This window comes from Streptopelia decaocto (assembly GCF_964273445.1).
Source record: "Streptopelia decaocto genome assembly, chromosome: 3".
NCBI classification, from domain to species: Eukaryota; Metazoa; Chordata; class Aves; order Columbiformes; family Columbidae; genus Streptopelia; species Streptopelia decaocto.
Genome location: NC_138656.1, coordinates 115,575,132 through 115,591,686, shown reverse-complemented (window position 1 = coordinate 115,591,686; position 16,555 = coordinate 115,575,132). Strand labels below are relative to the sequence as shown.

Below are 16,555 nucleotides of genomic sequence, written 5' to 3'. Positions count from 1 at the left end.
GGCTTGTCCAAACTGTCAGTATACAAAAATTAGACCATCTAGTGCTTCTGAGCAGAACCTGTGCCTCTTATATTCCTGTAACCTTAGGTACTTAACCAGACTCCACATATTGCTTTATCTGCTGTCTGTTGAATGAAAGCTGGGACAAGATAGACTTGGTTGCCATGGCTTGTACTGCAGAACTGGTGCTCCATACATACAGCAAGAATCCAGCCGCCTTCTCCCAAATAGAAACTGTTAAGTCTAACCTTCGGTTGGATTTCATGGTTCCCACTTGGCACGGAATTCTTTCTACCATGAGACCAGCAAGTTACTGGGCTGGATGAGCAGAAAATCTACACTTGGAGTTATGAAAGGGTATGATCCACCCAACCAATGCCAAGGAAACTCCTAAGCTCTGAACCTCCACGTTCCAGTTGCTGTTGTGGGAAATACTTAGGTGGGGTTCACCGCTCTTGACACCTAAGCCTCAAGAGCTATCACTTAATTTAGTGGGAGCAAGGCTTGACCTATAATACGTGCACCTTTTTGAATGAAAAAATGATACCTTCTTTTCTGATGTAAGCTTGTATCACTACAGGATTCAAAAGAGATAAAATTATTTTAACGTTTTCTCCTCTATATTGCATGCAAGTTGAGGGACAATCTCTGACCTTCCCAGCAAAGTTTAATAGTAATGTTTTTAGTATCCATAAATTTTTGGGTGTCACTTGCTAGTAAAAAGTTGGATAGGAAAAACAGGGGGAAATAGCCTATCCATATGAAAACAATAATCATGTAATATTTATTGTCTGGGATTGAAATGTTTCAAATATTCAAAGCAATAAAATGTCAGGAAAAGCTAGACTTCCTGACGTAAAAAGGCCATAAATTTCATCCTTCATAAGACACAAGGAGGGGGGAAAAAATCAATGCGGTATTTTATGCGAAAGAAAGAAAGAGAGAAAGAAATAAAGAGAGGAAGAAGAAATGCACCACCCTGAAATCTAAGTTTAAGCAGTAGAGAGCCCCCAGAGGGCACAATCCACTTACCTTTGGGAGTCTGAAAGAAAGAAATGGCAGTCAACAGCACAACTCATGTATTATAAAATATAAGGAAATTTCAGGCACAATTTAAGGGAGCAATGCGGTATCTCTGCAAATGTCCAGCTCTGACAACTTCAGCATTCAAGCACTATAAAAATACCTGTTGTTGCCCTCAACACACAAACTGGGGACTTATTCCCAGACCTTTAAGATCTTGCCCTCTCAAACAATATTCTATTGGACTTTAAAAAAACCCCAACAAACCAACAATGAAAAACCCCACACTTGCCTTTTTCATACAGGAGGTCAGAGATGATTTTTCTACAATGTAACGAGGCTCCACAGTGTGACATAAAACTTTGTGCAAGAGAAAAAAATGAGTAATATAGACAGAAACAAAAGGTTGCAATCAAATTAGTTTCACAAATGAAAAATCTTTACCAGTATACATCCACTTTCACTGCAGAGAGGTATCAAAACAGGGTCAAGTTTGCTTTTGGATTTGTAAAAGCAAGCTGTTTTTTGGTATTCTGTCTTCCTGAAAAAAGATGAATATATATATTCATATTTATTTAATATATATGCATATAAATACATTTTCTATGCCTCTCCTGCTCACCTATGAAAAAAGTTTTAATAACAGTCTCTTTAAGTGCTGCATTAATTTTGCCGTGCTGTTAGGACCACCAAAGAAACAAACTAAGACGCAAAAATCCCTTCAGACTGCGCACCACAAATACCTACCAAAATGCAAATAAAACAAGCCTCAACAAAATAAAAATGAATTGATTATCATCCACCAGCCCAACTTTAACACTGTAAAAAACACATATAAAACCTAGCTGTGGTAAAAGCTGGGAAGGTTTGTACTTCGGCCAAAAATTCAAAAGTTTGGCTGCTTATCCCAAATTTCATTTTCACTACCATAACATTGGGAAGACTGTAACTCACAAACATGGCCACACCTTCTATCACAGTCCATAGCCAAGCTTCTCCTTTTTCTCATTTAGTTTGACAGTACCGTACATTTGATCCCAACGCAACATTAATTTCCTACATAAGCTCCATTCACAGACATGAGGCTCCATAGACACGTGTCCAAAGAGGCTTAACAAGGTTTTGAGCATAGAGACTAACAGATATTTAAACTACAGAGTCCTGGTGGAATAATCTTCACACTGCTCCCATTAATCCATATGAGGATGGAGCTTTGGCCATTTCTTTGATGGTTTTGTTGCAGGGACAATATTCATACACTTTCTTTCAGACACCTCAGCAGAGCAATGTGGACTAGTTTAGATCACAACACCTATTTGGGTACCGTGAATAAAAGTAACTGACTCAGACTCTGCTCCAAAATACATTTGCCCATAAAATGTGAAAGGTTCTTAACCCACTAGTCAAAAACAACAGCTGCAGAAAGATAGAGAGCTGTTTACCACTGTATTGACTCTGAAATGTGACTGCATATAAGAAATAACTATTCTTAACTATTTCACTGCCAAACAAATGAGAACAAAGTTGTGATCACCAAAGTGTGGAAATAATCAAGAAGTAACTGTCAAATAGGAAAAAAAAATGTATTTCTCAAATGAGATATAGCTGAGTCCAGTCAGACCAAGGTTATTTTATTTTGTCTTACCTTAGAATATTCAGCACTGCGGTTCTTGATCTTCCAGTGGAAGAATCTGTCACATTTTTGCTCTTGGGCTTGTGTCTAATTTTCACAGTAAATGTCTAACTTTCACAAGTGCGATGCATATGAGTTTGAGGGAGACCTCAAGGCTCACCTCAACTGTTAGTTGTACAAGTTCAAGTCCTAGAGAAGCCATGTAGCAATTCTGCCACCCTTCCAGAGAGGATGAATAAGAGCAGCACCTTCCATGAAGAAGCTGACTTTCAAAGACACCCCTTCCCGGGTACTAAAAGCACCACTTAATATTTGCTGCAATTCATTTCTGTCCTGTACGCATCGAATTTTGCTGAACAGTAAAAATTTAAGACTAGCACAATATTGATAACATTCCAAAACAGAGGAATATAAATTATTTTAACAGTAAAGTAACGGCAAGATGACATGGACAACACTAGTTTACGTGAAACTAGATCACGCCTAGTTTACTGAAATAATTTACTTGAAGTAACAACAAAATTTGTGCATGTGCAGCTGATTTTCACACTGATGCGCAGCAGATACACAGTGATCTGAGCAAGGGAGCTGAGGGACAGAAGCTCAGCTGGAGCCTTGCTGCTATAAAAGCCGCCTTTCTCCTTCTGCAGCCATGTTTCAGATTTGTTTTCACCTAGGCTTGACACACAGCTGCTGCCATTTCATTTGCAGATCTGAAGATATCATGTCAGTACAAGAAAGGAAATACTTTTTTTCTATTTTTTATTTTGCAGATTAATTAAATACTTATGGAAATGAGAGCTAAACAGGACTGGTATGAGCCAACTTGCTTTATTGACTCTTGACTATATGAATCCCGCTATGGCTTGAGGTATCTTGCACCTTCTCTTCTTCCAGATCTAGTTACAGGCTGAAGACCAGCCTCCCCACTTCAGCTGCACTTTATTAGATTCAGAAACCATTTGTTTATTAAAAGTTCACTATCTTTGTGAACACCCATGGCAGCTGTTGCCTTAATTAAAAGAGGGCATTTGAGTTACCTAATTGTGTTTCTGCTGTTACCTGTTGCAGTTCTGATGCACTAAGCAAAGGCAGGTTGGGAGGAGATCAAGGTAAGAACACTCTGGCACTGCCAAAGGAGGATTTCTTTATAATGAGTGCATCCCTCGTGCTGATTCCTGATGCAGAAATCCAGCAGAGTGTGGAGGAGGGAAAGTGTCCCACAGTCTGTATTTTGATGGAGATGTAGCGTTTATGCTTCTGCACGAGGTCATTAAGTGGTTGTGGCACGTTTCAGCCACTTGATCTTCCAGTGGAAGAATCTGTCGCATTTTTCCTCTTGGGCTTGTGTCAAATTTTCACAGTAAATGTCTAACTTTCACAAGTGCGATGCATATGAGTTTGAGGGAGACCTCAAGGCTGACCGCAACTGTTAGTTGGACAAGTTCAAGCCCTAGAGAAGCCATGTAGCAATTTTGCCACCCTTTTAACACCCTTTTAACAAGCCTTTTAAAATATTAAGGTTTCCTTCAAATTTGCAGTCATCTGCCTTTTAAAATTGTTGAGTTCTGGGTTGGATACAAATTGAGTGATCACATTTTTCCTCCCCAAATTCCTCCTGTAGATCCAGTTGGATACTGATTTTGCCACTTTCTCTCCTAACCTGTGGGGCAGGGTTATGTGCTTTCTGATACATCTGTCATTTTTGCTGCAGAGGGAAGATGACTCAGGGCTGAGAGCATCAGTATGGATTAGGGAAATCCAGGTTTTCTGAACCATCTGAGGTTTCCCAACGTGGGGTGAGTCATTTAGCCTTTCTGTGCGTCAGAAGAAATGGAAATAACAACACACTATTATTTCAAAGTGGTGCTGCAGGCATCAATACATGGAAGATTGTGAGGCACCCAGATATTACAATAATCAAAGTCATACAAGTACCAAACTCTGACAGATCACTTCTTCACTAAATCACTGGGAAAACCTGCAAAGCAGCTGGGTGAAGACCAGTTCTGAAATACACAGATATTGGTATGAGACTCTTGTGCCAATATTCCTGTTTGATAGGAATTAAGATGAATTATCAATCACAAATGTAGAAGAGAGCTATAAATGTAAAATGAAACTGTATTTTTATAATTTTAGTTCATACTTTTCCTTATTTATCTTTCGGGACTCTTCCACTAGTAATCTATCTTGTTTAGTAAAAATAGCATATAAGTATAGTGGAGCTTGATTACTGAGAATGGTTATTAATGTAGTATCTCAGAGTGCTCTCTAGACAGTTAAAAGCCTTTTAACAGTAAAATATGAAGGTTTCCTTCAAATTTGCAGTCATCTGCCTTCTAAAAGTTTGTTTCAGTTGCCAACATTTCAGTGATTTATAGAAGTCAAAGTATCTGATTTTTGTCTCCCCACAGTAGATGAGAGCCATTTTTTCTAATTATTTTGTAAAGGCAACGTCATTATCTCCAGCAGAAAAAAAAAAAGGAAAAGAAAAAAAAAAAAAGAATTTTAGAGCTACATTAAAGATACAGCTTTCAAAATAATTTTTAAGGCATCTGGCCTTATTTAAACCATCAAATTTACAATCAGTTCCTTCAGGGATGGCTCCATTGCTTTGCACTGGCTCTGTGCCCTCTGAAGAAAGCCCTGGGTTTAATGTGTGCCACTGCTGCACTTTCCTTGTTACACTGCTGCTCGGTGTAGATGTATAGTAGAGGTATAAAAAGCCCAACCTGGGACAAAATGATTCACTTAGGAAAACAAAACACAAAAAAAACAAACCTGTAACAATCTGAGTTTCACTAGAGGTTAGACTTGCGACTAATGTCACTATTTGAACACAAGCCCTATGGGGAGAGGCTGAGGGAGCTGGGCTTGTTCAGTCTGGAGAAGAGGAGGCTTAGAGGTGACCTCATCACTCTCTAGAACTACCTGAAGGGAAGTTATAGCCAGGTGGGGATTGGTCTCTTCTCCCAGGCAGTCAGCAATAGGACAAGGGGGCATGGGCTTCAACTCTGCCAGGGGAAATTGAGGCTGGACATTAGAAAGAAGTTCCTTCCAGAGAGAGTGGTCAGGCATTGGAATGGCTGCCCAGGGAGGTGCTGGACTCACTGTCCCTGGGGGTTTTTAAACTGAGATTGGACATGGCACTTAGTGCCGTGATCTAGTCAATGGACTGGAGTTGGACCAAGGGTTGGACTTGATGATCTCTGAGGTCTTTTCCAACCCAGTCGATTCTGTGATTCTATCTATTTATTCTTCAATTATTAATAGACGTGTTTATGTACTATGAAACATTCTGTATGAGCTAGACGGGAAGCTAGAAAACATTTTACAAGAACTACACACGGCTGATGGCAGAATGTTAATACAACGCTACCGTTTATGTAAATTCAAGGAGTGCAAGAAAACATTGTCAAGTGAAGATCTCACTGGGGGAAAGAAAAAAACAAAGTGTACTCAGAAAACCCAGGCTGTCCAAATTCTGTACGGTCCTGAGTGTCTCCAGAGAAATACGGACCACTGTCATCTTCTCCCAATTTCTAGCTGAAGGCAGGAGTCTTTTAAAGTGCTTTATTTCCTCAGAAGAAAGGCTGAGGAAGGACACGTCAGGAAATGAGATGAAGCCCAATTAGAAATTTGTGTCGTGCCTCCCTCACCTCTGACAATTTTCAAGCTGAATTATTATTCCCGTTTTGCGGGAGACATTGTACTGTGAGCAAAACTCACACTCCCTTAAATGTTATTTAGTCTTATTCGTACTGAAATCGGTTCTGGTTTACATGTTCAGGTAACTAATAACATGTTAAATAATCGGCATAATCTGATTAAATTACTACAAATCTTTGCTAAAAATCAAAATGATTTGCAAATTGAAGTTACACGAGCAGAATGGTATTCGTATGCAGCCATTAAACTAATCTCAAGCTGACTTTTATACATATAATAAAGGAAAAAGTGAAAATGTGTAGTACTGGTTTAAATACACATCTCTGCTTCTGCAGCATATAAAGTGGAGTTAAGAAACTCACGATTCCTAGTGCTCTCATTTTTGTTCTACACAGAGTTAAAGAAAACTCTGAGAAAAAAAGCGATTACTTCCCAAAATAAGAATAAACCGGGTTAGTCCAAGACAGGGAGACATAACCTACCTTGTTTCACTCTAAATTCAGCTCACTGCCTTATGTAGAGAAGTGAAAGGTTATTATACGGGTTTACTGGGCAAACCCAAGTTTTATAAATAATTGCCTGTCAGACTGTTCAAGATAGACAAACATACAGCAGACCAACAAAAACATGATCTGTCATATTTCTGAGAGAAATGTATGTTGAGTCTTCATTCTCTGGGACTTTAGGTAGACCGGTAAAAAATAAGTGCCAGTATTTTTCCTGCCTATGCATGTTTTAAAATGTAAGATTTGGGAGAGATACAGCTACAGAAGGAATTTTGATTCCAGTACCCAGTGCCTGAAACAATTTCTTCTGTCTATATCCCTGCAGATCGAAACCAAATACAATAAATGCTGGTGTCCTTTTAAAAACTCTGGATGTTTACAGCAAGCATATAATTTTCCATGATTAAGGACGCCAACAAAAATAAGAGTGATGATAAAAAGAACAGTTTAATCACATATTTCAAGAAGCACAGATGGAACATCAGAAAACCTCCCCCCCCTCATTTAATACACTACATTGTACACATTACTTTTAGCCCTTTACACACAGACTAACTCCAGAAAACAGAAGCGTAAGCAGGTAAAAGAAAAAAAAAAGCAATTTATGAATGTCAGCAATATTTGATGCACAAAGCTCACTTTTATAACATTTTGGTTGCAAGGAGAAGAGACATTTTTCTGTTTATTTAAGATACATATAAATTTTTACAGTTTTTGCAAGCAGGTCCAGCAAAGCAGGGCAACAAATCCACTTACAAGTGACCACAGGAACATAAAGTGGGAGCAAAAATTAAGACCTCACATACTAAGCACAAAGGAGGACGGCGGCTGCACTACATAGAAGTAATATTTCGCTGATCTCCTCTCGATCCCTTGAGCACCCTGTCTTAATTTGAGGTTTAAGTGAGATTTCAAGCCTGGGCTAAGAGCAGCTGAATCAGACCCTGGGGCCAAGGGTACCACAGGGACATGAGCAGTAAGTGCCTGTAGATGCTGCTGATGGGCTGAGGCATCAGCGCTTTTCTCTGGTCAAGCATAATCGCGGTTAGCTCTATATTGGTACAGTTTTTATGGGAAGAAATGAATGTGTTGGTGAGGCCAGCAAAGGCTGGAGGAGCAGCGGATGGGAAGAAGCTGAGAGGGAGGAACTGAGATTTAAAAAAATAAGTCTGAAAACAAGCAACGTGAACTAAAATATAAAAAAAAGGCGAAAAAAGAGCCCATTTTTCTTCTTCAACCAAATCCAACAGTAACGCTGCCTTTGTCAACAAAATAGACAACATCTGCTTCCTGCAGCAAATACATAACATGATGCCTTTGCCTGGAACCACTGAGACAGACACAGTTAAATGCTTATAGGATGTATTTTTCTGAATAGGGCATATCACTGAAAGGCTTTCCTTGATTTCAGAGGAAGACTCAAGCCCTAGGAGAGGAAATGAATAGAAATACAGATGGCAAAATTGATAATCTAGGGCTGGTCACTTAGCCCATATTTGGGTCTGCAGAAAGTTAAGTCTCTAACTGGTAAAGTACAGTTCACATGAACTATTTTTCTGAGTATCTTTGGATCTGAACTCAGTGTTACACCCATTAAAAAGCCCCTTATTGGATTAAACTGGGCTACACTGTCTGAATGCTTAAAAATTAGTTGAGAGAAATCAGTGGAAAACAGTTGAAAACAGTTTTTTTTAAGAGTAAAAATCACAAGGAAAACCTATATAACCTTTATATAACCCATATAATCCTATACAACCCAGCCTATCCCTGGCCTCTTTCTGCCCCAACCTCCTTTACAAAACAACATCTCTAGGAGAACATACAGACTTACAAACAAATAAAACTGACATGGCTTTTCGGAAAGAGGCTGACAGCAGCAAGTCCCCTGCAAACTTCAGCATTGTCTGATCTGCATTCTTGTCCACCTACACCCTATCCCAAACATCCTGCCATTAATTAGCTAAACGTTCCCGCTTGTAAACAAGAATAACGATTGAGGGGGCTGGAAAAAGAGACAGAGTCGGCCGGCAGATAGTCACAACAAACCAGCCCACTCACTGGTATGTGGAGACACTGGAGCTTGTATTTTATTTTATTTTTTTCCTTCCATGGAGGGGAAAAGAAAATCACCTTAATATAACACTGTCTTTCCTGTTGCTGCAGCCACATCCATATTAGCAGGCGAGAAAAGTCATTCCGTTCCTGCGGTAGGCACTCTGTCAAAGAAAGAGAAAAATCTGTAATGAATTATCACATCAACTTAAACAAGGGAAGAAGGCAGAGAGCAAGGCAAGGCTTTCTTCCTGTTTTGTAGGCTATTCTGGCTGCAATCTAATAGTGTGCTTAATCGGAACATTTCTGGTGGGAAAGCTATAAGCAACCACTTTGTCTATTAAAAAATCAATGTGGTTAACAAGTGGTTAGTGACTCTGTTTCAGGGGAGCGAGAGATAAGCAAAAATGTAACATCCTATTTTGTTAATTGCCTGCAAAATAGATGAGGCCAAAAAGACACTATTCTGCTGAAGCTGTTTGTCCTTTACAAGCATGAGTTCTCTATTCACTATTTTCAAGAAACACTTCAAACCTATCTTAATAGTCTATAAATTACTGAATAACTACAGTTTTCCAAACCTTCTTTACAGTTTGAGTCTAAAGCTATGTAAACAGATACCGGTATAATCCCTACCCTGCAAAACCAAATTAAACTTAAAGACCCTCTGGTCAGTACAAAGTAATTTCATAGCCCCTATATTGTAACCTAGGATCAAGTGTTTTCAATGGTAAAGAAGCATAAGAGTTAAATAGCATCTGAGAAAATAATTTTAAAACATCCTGTGATACTGTCTCACTGAAATACCTTTAATGCATTTTTAACATCTCTTTCTGAATCAATATAGGAAACTATGTCTCTTTTATGCCATGGACACTGGAAACCCTATATTTTAAGGGAATATTCTCAGTTTAAAAATGTATTGCTACTCTTTTTTTTGTGATATTAATGACATCTTCAAACAGGAAAGGAGTTTAAATACTTTTGCTTTATTTGGTTCACCTTCAGCAGTCATTCAACTTGGAAAATGAAAATATAGTCATCTACCTCATTATAGTCAGTGCTTTGTCAGATTTATTTTGTACCTCTTAAGCTCAAGCACTTAGGAAGTGCCATTTATAACTACCATTTTTAGTGGCTCTACCAATTTCCTAATTAATTTCAGCAGGTTCAATTTCTCCTCTCTTAAACTAGAATTAGAAGAGTATCATTAAGAGCAAAGGATAACCTCAAACAACTTTGTATATAAATAGCATTTATACTGAACTGCAAGGAAATGGTTTCAAAAATAGCAAGCACGTATTCAGAGAGACAATTACAGATACTGAATAGGCCAAAGGAAATATGTGCAAGATGTTAATTACAGCATCCCTTACATTAACACCATATTTCAACATAGAGATCTAGCAGCATATGGCATTAAAGTCAAAGAGCAGAATATTAGCTCTGGTATAACACAGCCAGTCATCAGACATGACAGTAGTGCTGCAAGCAAAATAAAAAACAAACCCAAAGACTCCATACCCCAACATGAAATGCACAAAACCAGACTAGCCAACAATTTTGAAAGGATCCAATACATTCCCACAACCACAAGCAGCAAGTCCAAGGGAGTTTGGATCTGCAGCTTGCCCAAACCATTATGGCTGGCATTTGGAAGTCGATGCAAAAGTCATGTTTTTAGCTCCTTGACCCTGATATTTTTACAGAGCTTTAAGACACAAGTGACAACCTTTAACACACAAACAAAATATTCAAGGCTATTGTGCAGTTTGATTGAAGATAAACGAACCTGAGTATAAAGTTGGATCCACATGAAAGATAAAAGGTTGAACCTTCTGAAAGGAATTTTGGTTGCAAAGCAAAGTTGGGCTTGGCTGGGCTCACCTGGGAAATAAGTTTTAACATTTTCCAACATGGACCATATTATATGGTTAGTTATATCCCTGAAAAGGTCATTTTAGAGGGAAGTTTCGGAGGAGAAAGGATAACACCTTCAGAAACTTGGATACACCTGTCAGTCTATATTTAGCAATATATTGTAACTAGTGTGGCTATAGTTAGGATCGAAAACTATTTCCTACTTAACTCCCTGTTTCACATACTTTAAACTTTCTGAAACATTTTGCCCTTGGGTTGAAATTTCCTCTGCTTTAATCTCTGCCTGAAGTTCAATTTCTTTGGAAAGGACCAAAAAAATTCCTCTAGGCCATTTTGAAGTTCAGCAATAATGAAAACAACACATTTTTCCTTCCCGAGCCAGAGAAAGTCTTTCTGATATATGCATATTTTATGACGGAATTTAGTCATAAATTGAAGCATTTAACCCAGAAACAATCTTTACCTTCAACCTCAGCTTCAAGGTAACCCTTTTGAAAATCAGTATTTCAGAGGGAGTTTGATTCATCCCATTCCATAACAAGATAACACTTCATTCTTATTTTCATACATTACTAGACAATAAAGGTTAACCTCTAAAATGCTTTTATGCATAGCAAAACTATTTTACAGTCATCCCATAGTTCTGAGTTATACTATATATCTTTAAGATATATACAGCTGAATTTCTGATCCTAAAAGACATCTCTTTACATGCCAAGAATTGTGAAGAGAAACAGCAAGATGCTTTTTATAAAACTTGTATGTGTATGGGCCCTTGCGAAAGAGATGGTATATGTATGTGGCCATTATTTAAGGTGGTTTGATATAATGTAAAGGATTTGAAGGACACTTGGGTGATTTATGCCACTTTGGCAGTATCCATTTTTTTTTTTTTTAATATTATTATTCGGCTCAGAATTACAGATAGAGGATGATGCAGACTCTTGATGTGGGATTAAAATGGCAAGCCGTAGATGTATCCATTTTGCTATGTCTTGCTACAGCCCGATGTCAGGAGATAACACAAATCACTCCTGGAGGCCTTTTTGGAAAAATGTCTATTTCATCCAAATTTTTTTGTGTGCTCTCAAAATTTACTGTCTACCATCTCGTGCTTTGATTTTATGTGTGCGGGTGGTCAAGGGACCACATTTTAGACATGTGCCACCTATTGTGGCACAATAGGTGGCACAAATTACAGAGTTGACCTTCCCAGAATGGATTCCATGCTGTGAAAAAGTTGCTATAACCTTGTGTGGCCAATCTAGGTCTCATCAAAACTCTTCTTGCTCCTTGCTGTCGTATGACAAGATTTTTGCATCCCCTTCTCTGACCTCATTACAGGTGAAAGGCTAGATTGCTGCTGGAGGCTACAGAGGTTGGACCAAATTAAAAGCAGAAACACGACCTTCATCCTATCAAGTCCACTCTTACTCCCATTTATGTAAGAAGAACAATAATTTTGCTGCTTAGTCCTCTGCTTCCCAGCCCTGACCCCGGCCCATCCAGACATGACATGAAGAACCTTCTCATGGCCTCTCAAGCATCCTCTATCTGCCTATAGTATAGGAACCCTACCTTGAAAATGTTGTTCCTTCAAGATCACAGAATCACAGAATGTCAGGGATTGGAAGGGACCTCAAAAGCTCATCCAGTCCAATCCCCTGCTGGAGCAGGAACACCCAGATGAGGTTACACAGGAAGGTGTCCAGGCAGGTCTCGAATGCCTCCAGAGAAGGAGACTCCACAACCCCCCTGGGCAGCCTGTTCCAGTGTCTGTCACCCTCACTGAGAAGAAGTTTCTTCTCAAATTTAAGTGGAACCTTTTGTATTCCAGTTTGTACCCATTACCCCTTGTCCTATCATTGGTTGTCACCGAGAAGAGCCTGGCTCCATCCTCCTGACACTCACCCTTTATATATCTGTAACCATTAATGAGGTCACTCCTCAGTCTCCTCTTCTCCAAGCTAAAGAGCCCCAGCTCCCTCAGCCTTTCCTCATAAGGGAGATGCTCCACTCCCTTAATGATATACAAGCACATTGGATTCTGACACAAAGATGCTCTCTGGGATTGCTGTCATTATTTAATAAATGCAGATAGTTTTTTTTTCCCAACAGTCTGAAAGGAGGCACAGTGAAGCAGAAAAGATGAGCGGTGTTCACTGCTGTTGGTCATCTAAAAGCAAGATCACACTTTGCCCTTAGTTTGGTGAAAGAAGGGAAAAATAATAGCTTAAAAAGGCAACCTGTCACAAAAGCCCTTGGTCAAGTAACTCCTGAAATTTCATGAAAAATCATCCATTTTCTACTCTCTTTTTTGGACCCATGCCTCCTGTAGTGGTAGCATATTATGAAGGACTACACAGAACCATTCCATGAAGAGGGCAGCAAAACTCCTGTCCCCACAGCAGGTCACAAGAAATGAAACAATTTACTGAAGAGTTCATAGGACAAGTTTAGGGGCAGAAAATCACATGTTTATTAACACAAGATGTACTATGGCTGTGATTTACAGAAACAAGTCCCAGCCAAACCTGAAGATATGAGTATTCCTCAGTTAGGTGACATATCAGATGAGAAAATGAAGACTCTGAGCAGGCACCTTAGAAATGGTTTCCAGTTAACAATTTACACTGGTGCTTAATTTCACAGCTGTAGCATGATGAGAAAGAATAATTTTGGCAAGAGAAAGAAACAGCTGTGATTTTTTGAGTGGGCTGAGGTTTAATTCTTATTTGGAATAAAATTTGGAACCCCTGGGGTAAAACATCTCCAGCGGGCATCCCAGACACTGAAGTTTATTGGGCCAAATACTCCACTGGTTTAAGTCTGCAGTTTTGCTTACATTAAAGTCAAGGCACAATGTCATACCACGGGTCTGTTGTATCACTTAAAGATGGTAAATCCTGAATTATAGGTCCTGTATAAGCAAGTTACAGAACAGCATTTTTAAAACTTGAAGCCTCCCTTTCTTGTTGTCCTCGTATATCTGTGTGGGCAAGTGGTTTAATTACAATGCATAAAGGGGAATGGCAGACAGAAACATCCAAATCAAAGAGCAAATCCTTGCTGAACTTCATTAGCAAACATAAATACAAATAGGCACATCTTGTTTGTGACATGCCACGGTCCTTTCCTCCTTTGGTAATTCTACTCTATTCTCTGATATTTGCATAAATGTAAATCAAACCATATGGCTTGAACTGGCTTATGATAGGGGAATCATATGCAAAACTTTTTTTCATTAAATAATTATTTTCATGCAGTCTTACAATGTTACTGTGAAAATCAGGGAGGACTGGATCTCAGACAGTGAAAGCCTTTATTTAAGAACAGTGGAGGGAGCCCTGCCCTTTAAATAAGAGACATTTTTGGATCAGACACTGGCTGGCAGGATGGAAAAAAGGATGTAGCATGAACTTTCATTCCATTCCAAATAACCTGGAACGCATAAAACACAAAGATTCTCTAATTTTAAATCTGCTCCTTTTCTCCCCGTGTCTTCTTTCCATTTTATTTGGGGAATGTTAACTCTGAAATTTCATTAGCCTGCTGTAATATCAAATAAGTCATCCTGGACTGATTCATAGCTCTTTGTACATAAAAAACATCTACATTAAAACCTCTGTGATTAAAAGGTTACTCCTCTAATTTTTCCCAGCCTGAACAGACAAACCACATGCAAAGAAGTGTCAGCTTATTTAGAGATTAAAATAATAATTAGTTTAAGAGGCAAAGTATAAGCAACATTGTTTGAAAAAGAAAATCCATATGTTGTTTAGAATTAGTTGCTTCTGTTTAGGTCTAAATAAATTTGTGTGGATATAAACTCTCCTTATTAAAAGTACATACATGTTACAAAAGAAACATAATAGATAATTCTCTCTCCAATTTAAAACAATAGCACTGAAGGTTCCATTTCTACAAACCCATCTTTAATCAGTAGCCAAAGCACAGATGTCTGATATTACTCAGAGGGTGAGGGAACATTTTATGTATATAATGTCTAGTACATGGTCAATAATGAATAACAAATCCCAAATATTTATCTATGAACAACCAGGTTTAGTAGATTATGAACTTGTACAATGCTCCAGATGATCTGCCCCACTGTATTCATGAAATCTCAGGGATTTCATTTATGATGAGGCCAGACCGACGTGCCCAATTGCACCCATTTATCCATATAGTAATGGTCCCTCTGGAAGCACAACCGCATTTGTGCTTAAGCTAGCCCACGAGGAACCACAGTTGGGTGTCAGAAACACAAATGAAACAACTTTGTTCCTCAGGTCTTTTCCCAGAGAGACGCCAGTGACAGCGGCAGCTTCCACGCCACAAATGCCTGCCCTCCAGGAAGATGCCGAGATCACCAGCACTGTCTACGTAGGCAACCACAAACATCAAGCACTGACAAAAGCACAACCTCAGTAAACCACCCTTCAATAGCCTGTAACAAAACGCTTTCCAGCGAAGTCAGTTCTGGGCTTTGGTTTACCTTTCATCTGCCAACGGTGCAAACTTTCTCAATAATCACATAAAACTGTGTTGTTGTGTCCAGGAACAGGAACTTATCCATGATATATCATCCAAGTTTGTTAAAGAACATAGCCTAGATCTCAACTATGCAACCTTTTTATTGGTGCTCTCTGCAATAAGGACATTTGCAAGGATGATGGAAATGTAGGATCTCTGAATAACAAGGACCAAATGTATTTCTCAGACACTTCATGCAATACCACCAGTGGAAGGAGAACAAAATGTAGGGCTTGTACTGCTGTCCTTCAGCTCATTTTGCCAAATTTGCAATGCTGCAGTTAACTAGCAAACACTGTTCTCAGGGCTGGGCTGATATTGTAAGAAAGAAAAACAAGGCAAAAGGATCATGGCTTCTGTTGCAGCAAGAATTTGGGGTGTGGGAGTGGGGTGCCAGTGTCTGCCAAAAGAAAAGAAGAACTAAATTGGTAGGGAGAGAGAGATAATTTTAAATTTCTCAGAGGGTACTGTAAACAGTGGAGAAAGAAGGAAAAAATGGAGCTATAAAACAATACTTGGCAGCCAGCTTTGCAAAACAAACATATTTTTGCAAAGTTCTTCCCATCACTGCCACCAACTTTAATAGGCTTTATTTGTGTGAGAGCAAGAAACCCTTTTTAATCGTCAGACAAAAGGCGACGCTGCTTAGCACACTGATAGAAATTCCTCTTTTGAGCCCTACTTCACCTGCACACCGCTCTCAGCTCACAATCAGAGGGAGGAATTCCTTCCCCAGGCTGCTCCATCAACACCTTCCCTGGACTGACGCTGCTTCTCCTGTGGAACAAGCTGAAACCCAGTGAGTTATTATTGCTGTGGGTCTAATCATAGAATCATAGAACAGTTTGGGTTGGAAGGGACCTTCAAAGCTCATCCAGTCCCACCCCTGCCATGAGCAGGGACATCTTCACCCAGATCAGGTTGCTCGGAGCCCCGTCCAGCCTGGCCTGGGATGTCTCCAGGGATGGGGCATCCACCACCTCTCTGGCCAACCTGCGATACTGTTTTTTCACCCTCAGCGTAAAAAATTTCTTCCTCATGTCTGGCCTGAATTTCTCCTCCTTTAGATTAAAACCATGAACCCTTGTCCTATCACAACAGGCCCTGCTAACAAGCCTGTCCCCATCTTTCTTATCAGCCCCTTTTAAGTACTGAAAGGCCACAATAAGGTCTCTCCGGAGCCTTCTCTTCTCCAGATTGAACAACCCCAACTCTCTCAGCCTGTCCCCATAGGAGAACTGTTCCAGCCCTC

At 39.4% G+C, this 16,555-nt stretch overlaps 1 protein-coding gene across 13 annotated transcripts in view; it reads right to left on the bottom strand.

Moving 5' to 3' along the window:
* Positions 1-7,262: 7,262 nt before the first annotated feature.
* SUPT3H (SPT3 homolog, SAGA and STAGA complex component) overlaps positions 7,263-16,555 on the bottom strand; it is a 285,459-nt gene continuing 276,166 nt past the window's right edge. For 12 of the 13 annotated variants that reach the window (XM_082049036.1, XM_082049030.1, XM_082049037.1 and 9 more), the window contains one exon: positions 7,263-9,050. In XM_082049036.1, coding sequence (XP_081905162.1) covers positions 9,009-9,050 — 42 coding nt within the window. In that variant the 3' untranslated portion in view covers positions 7,263-9,008. The remainder of the gene's footprint in view (positions 9,051-16,555) is intronic. The other variant, XM_082049035.1, reaches the window with a different exon arrangement.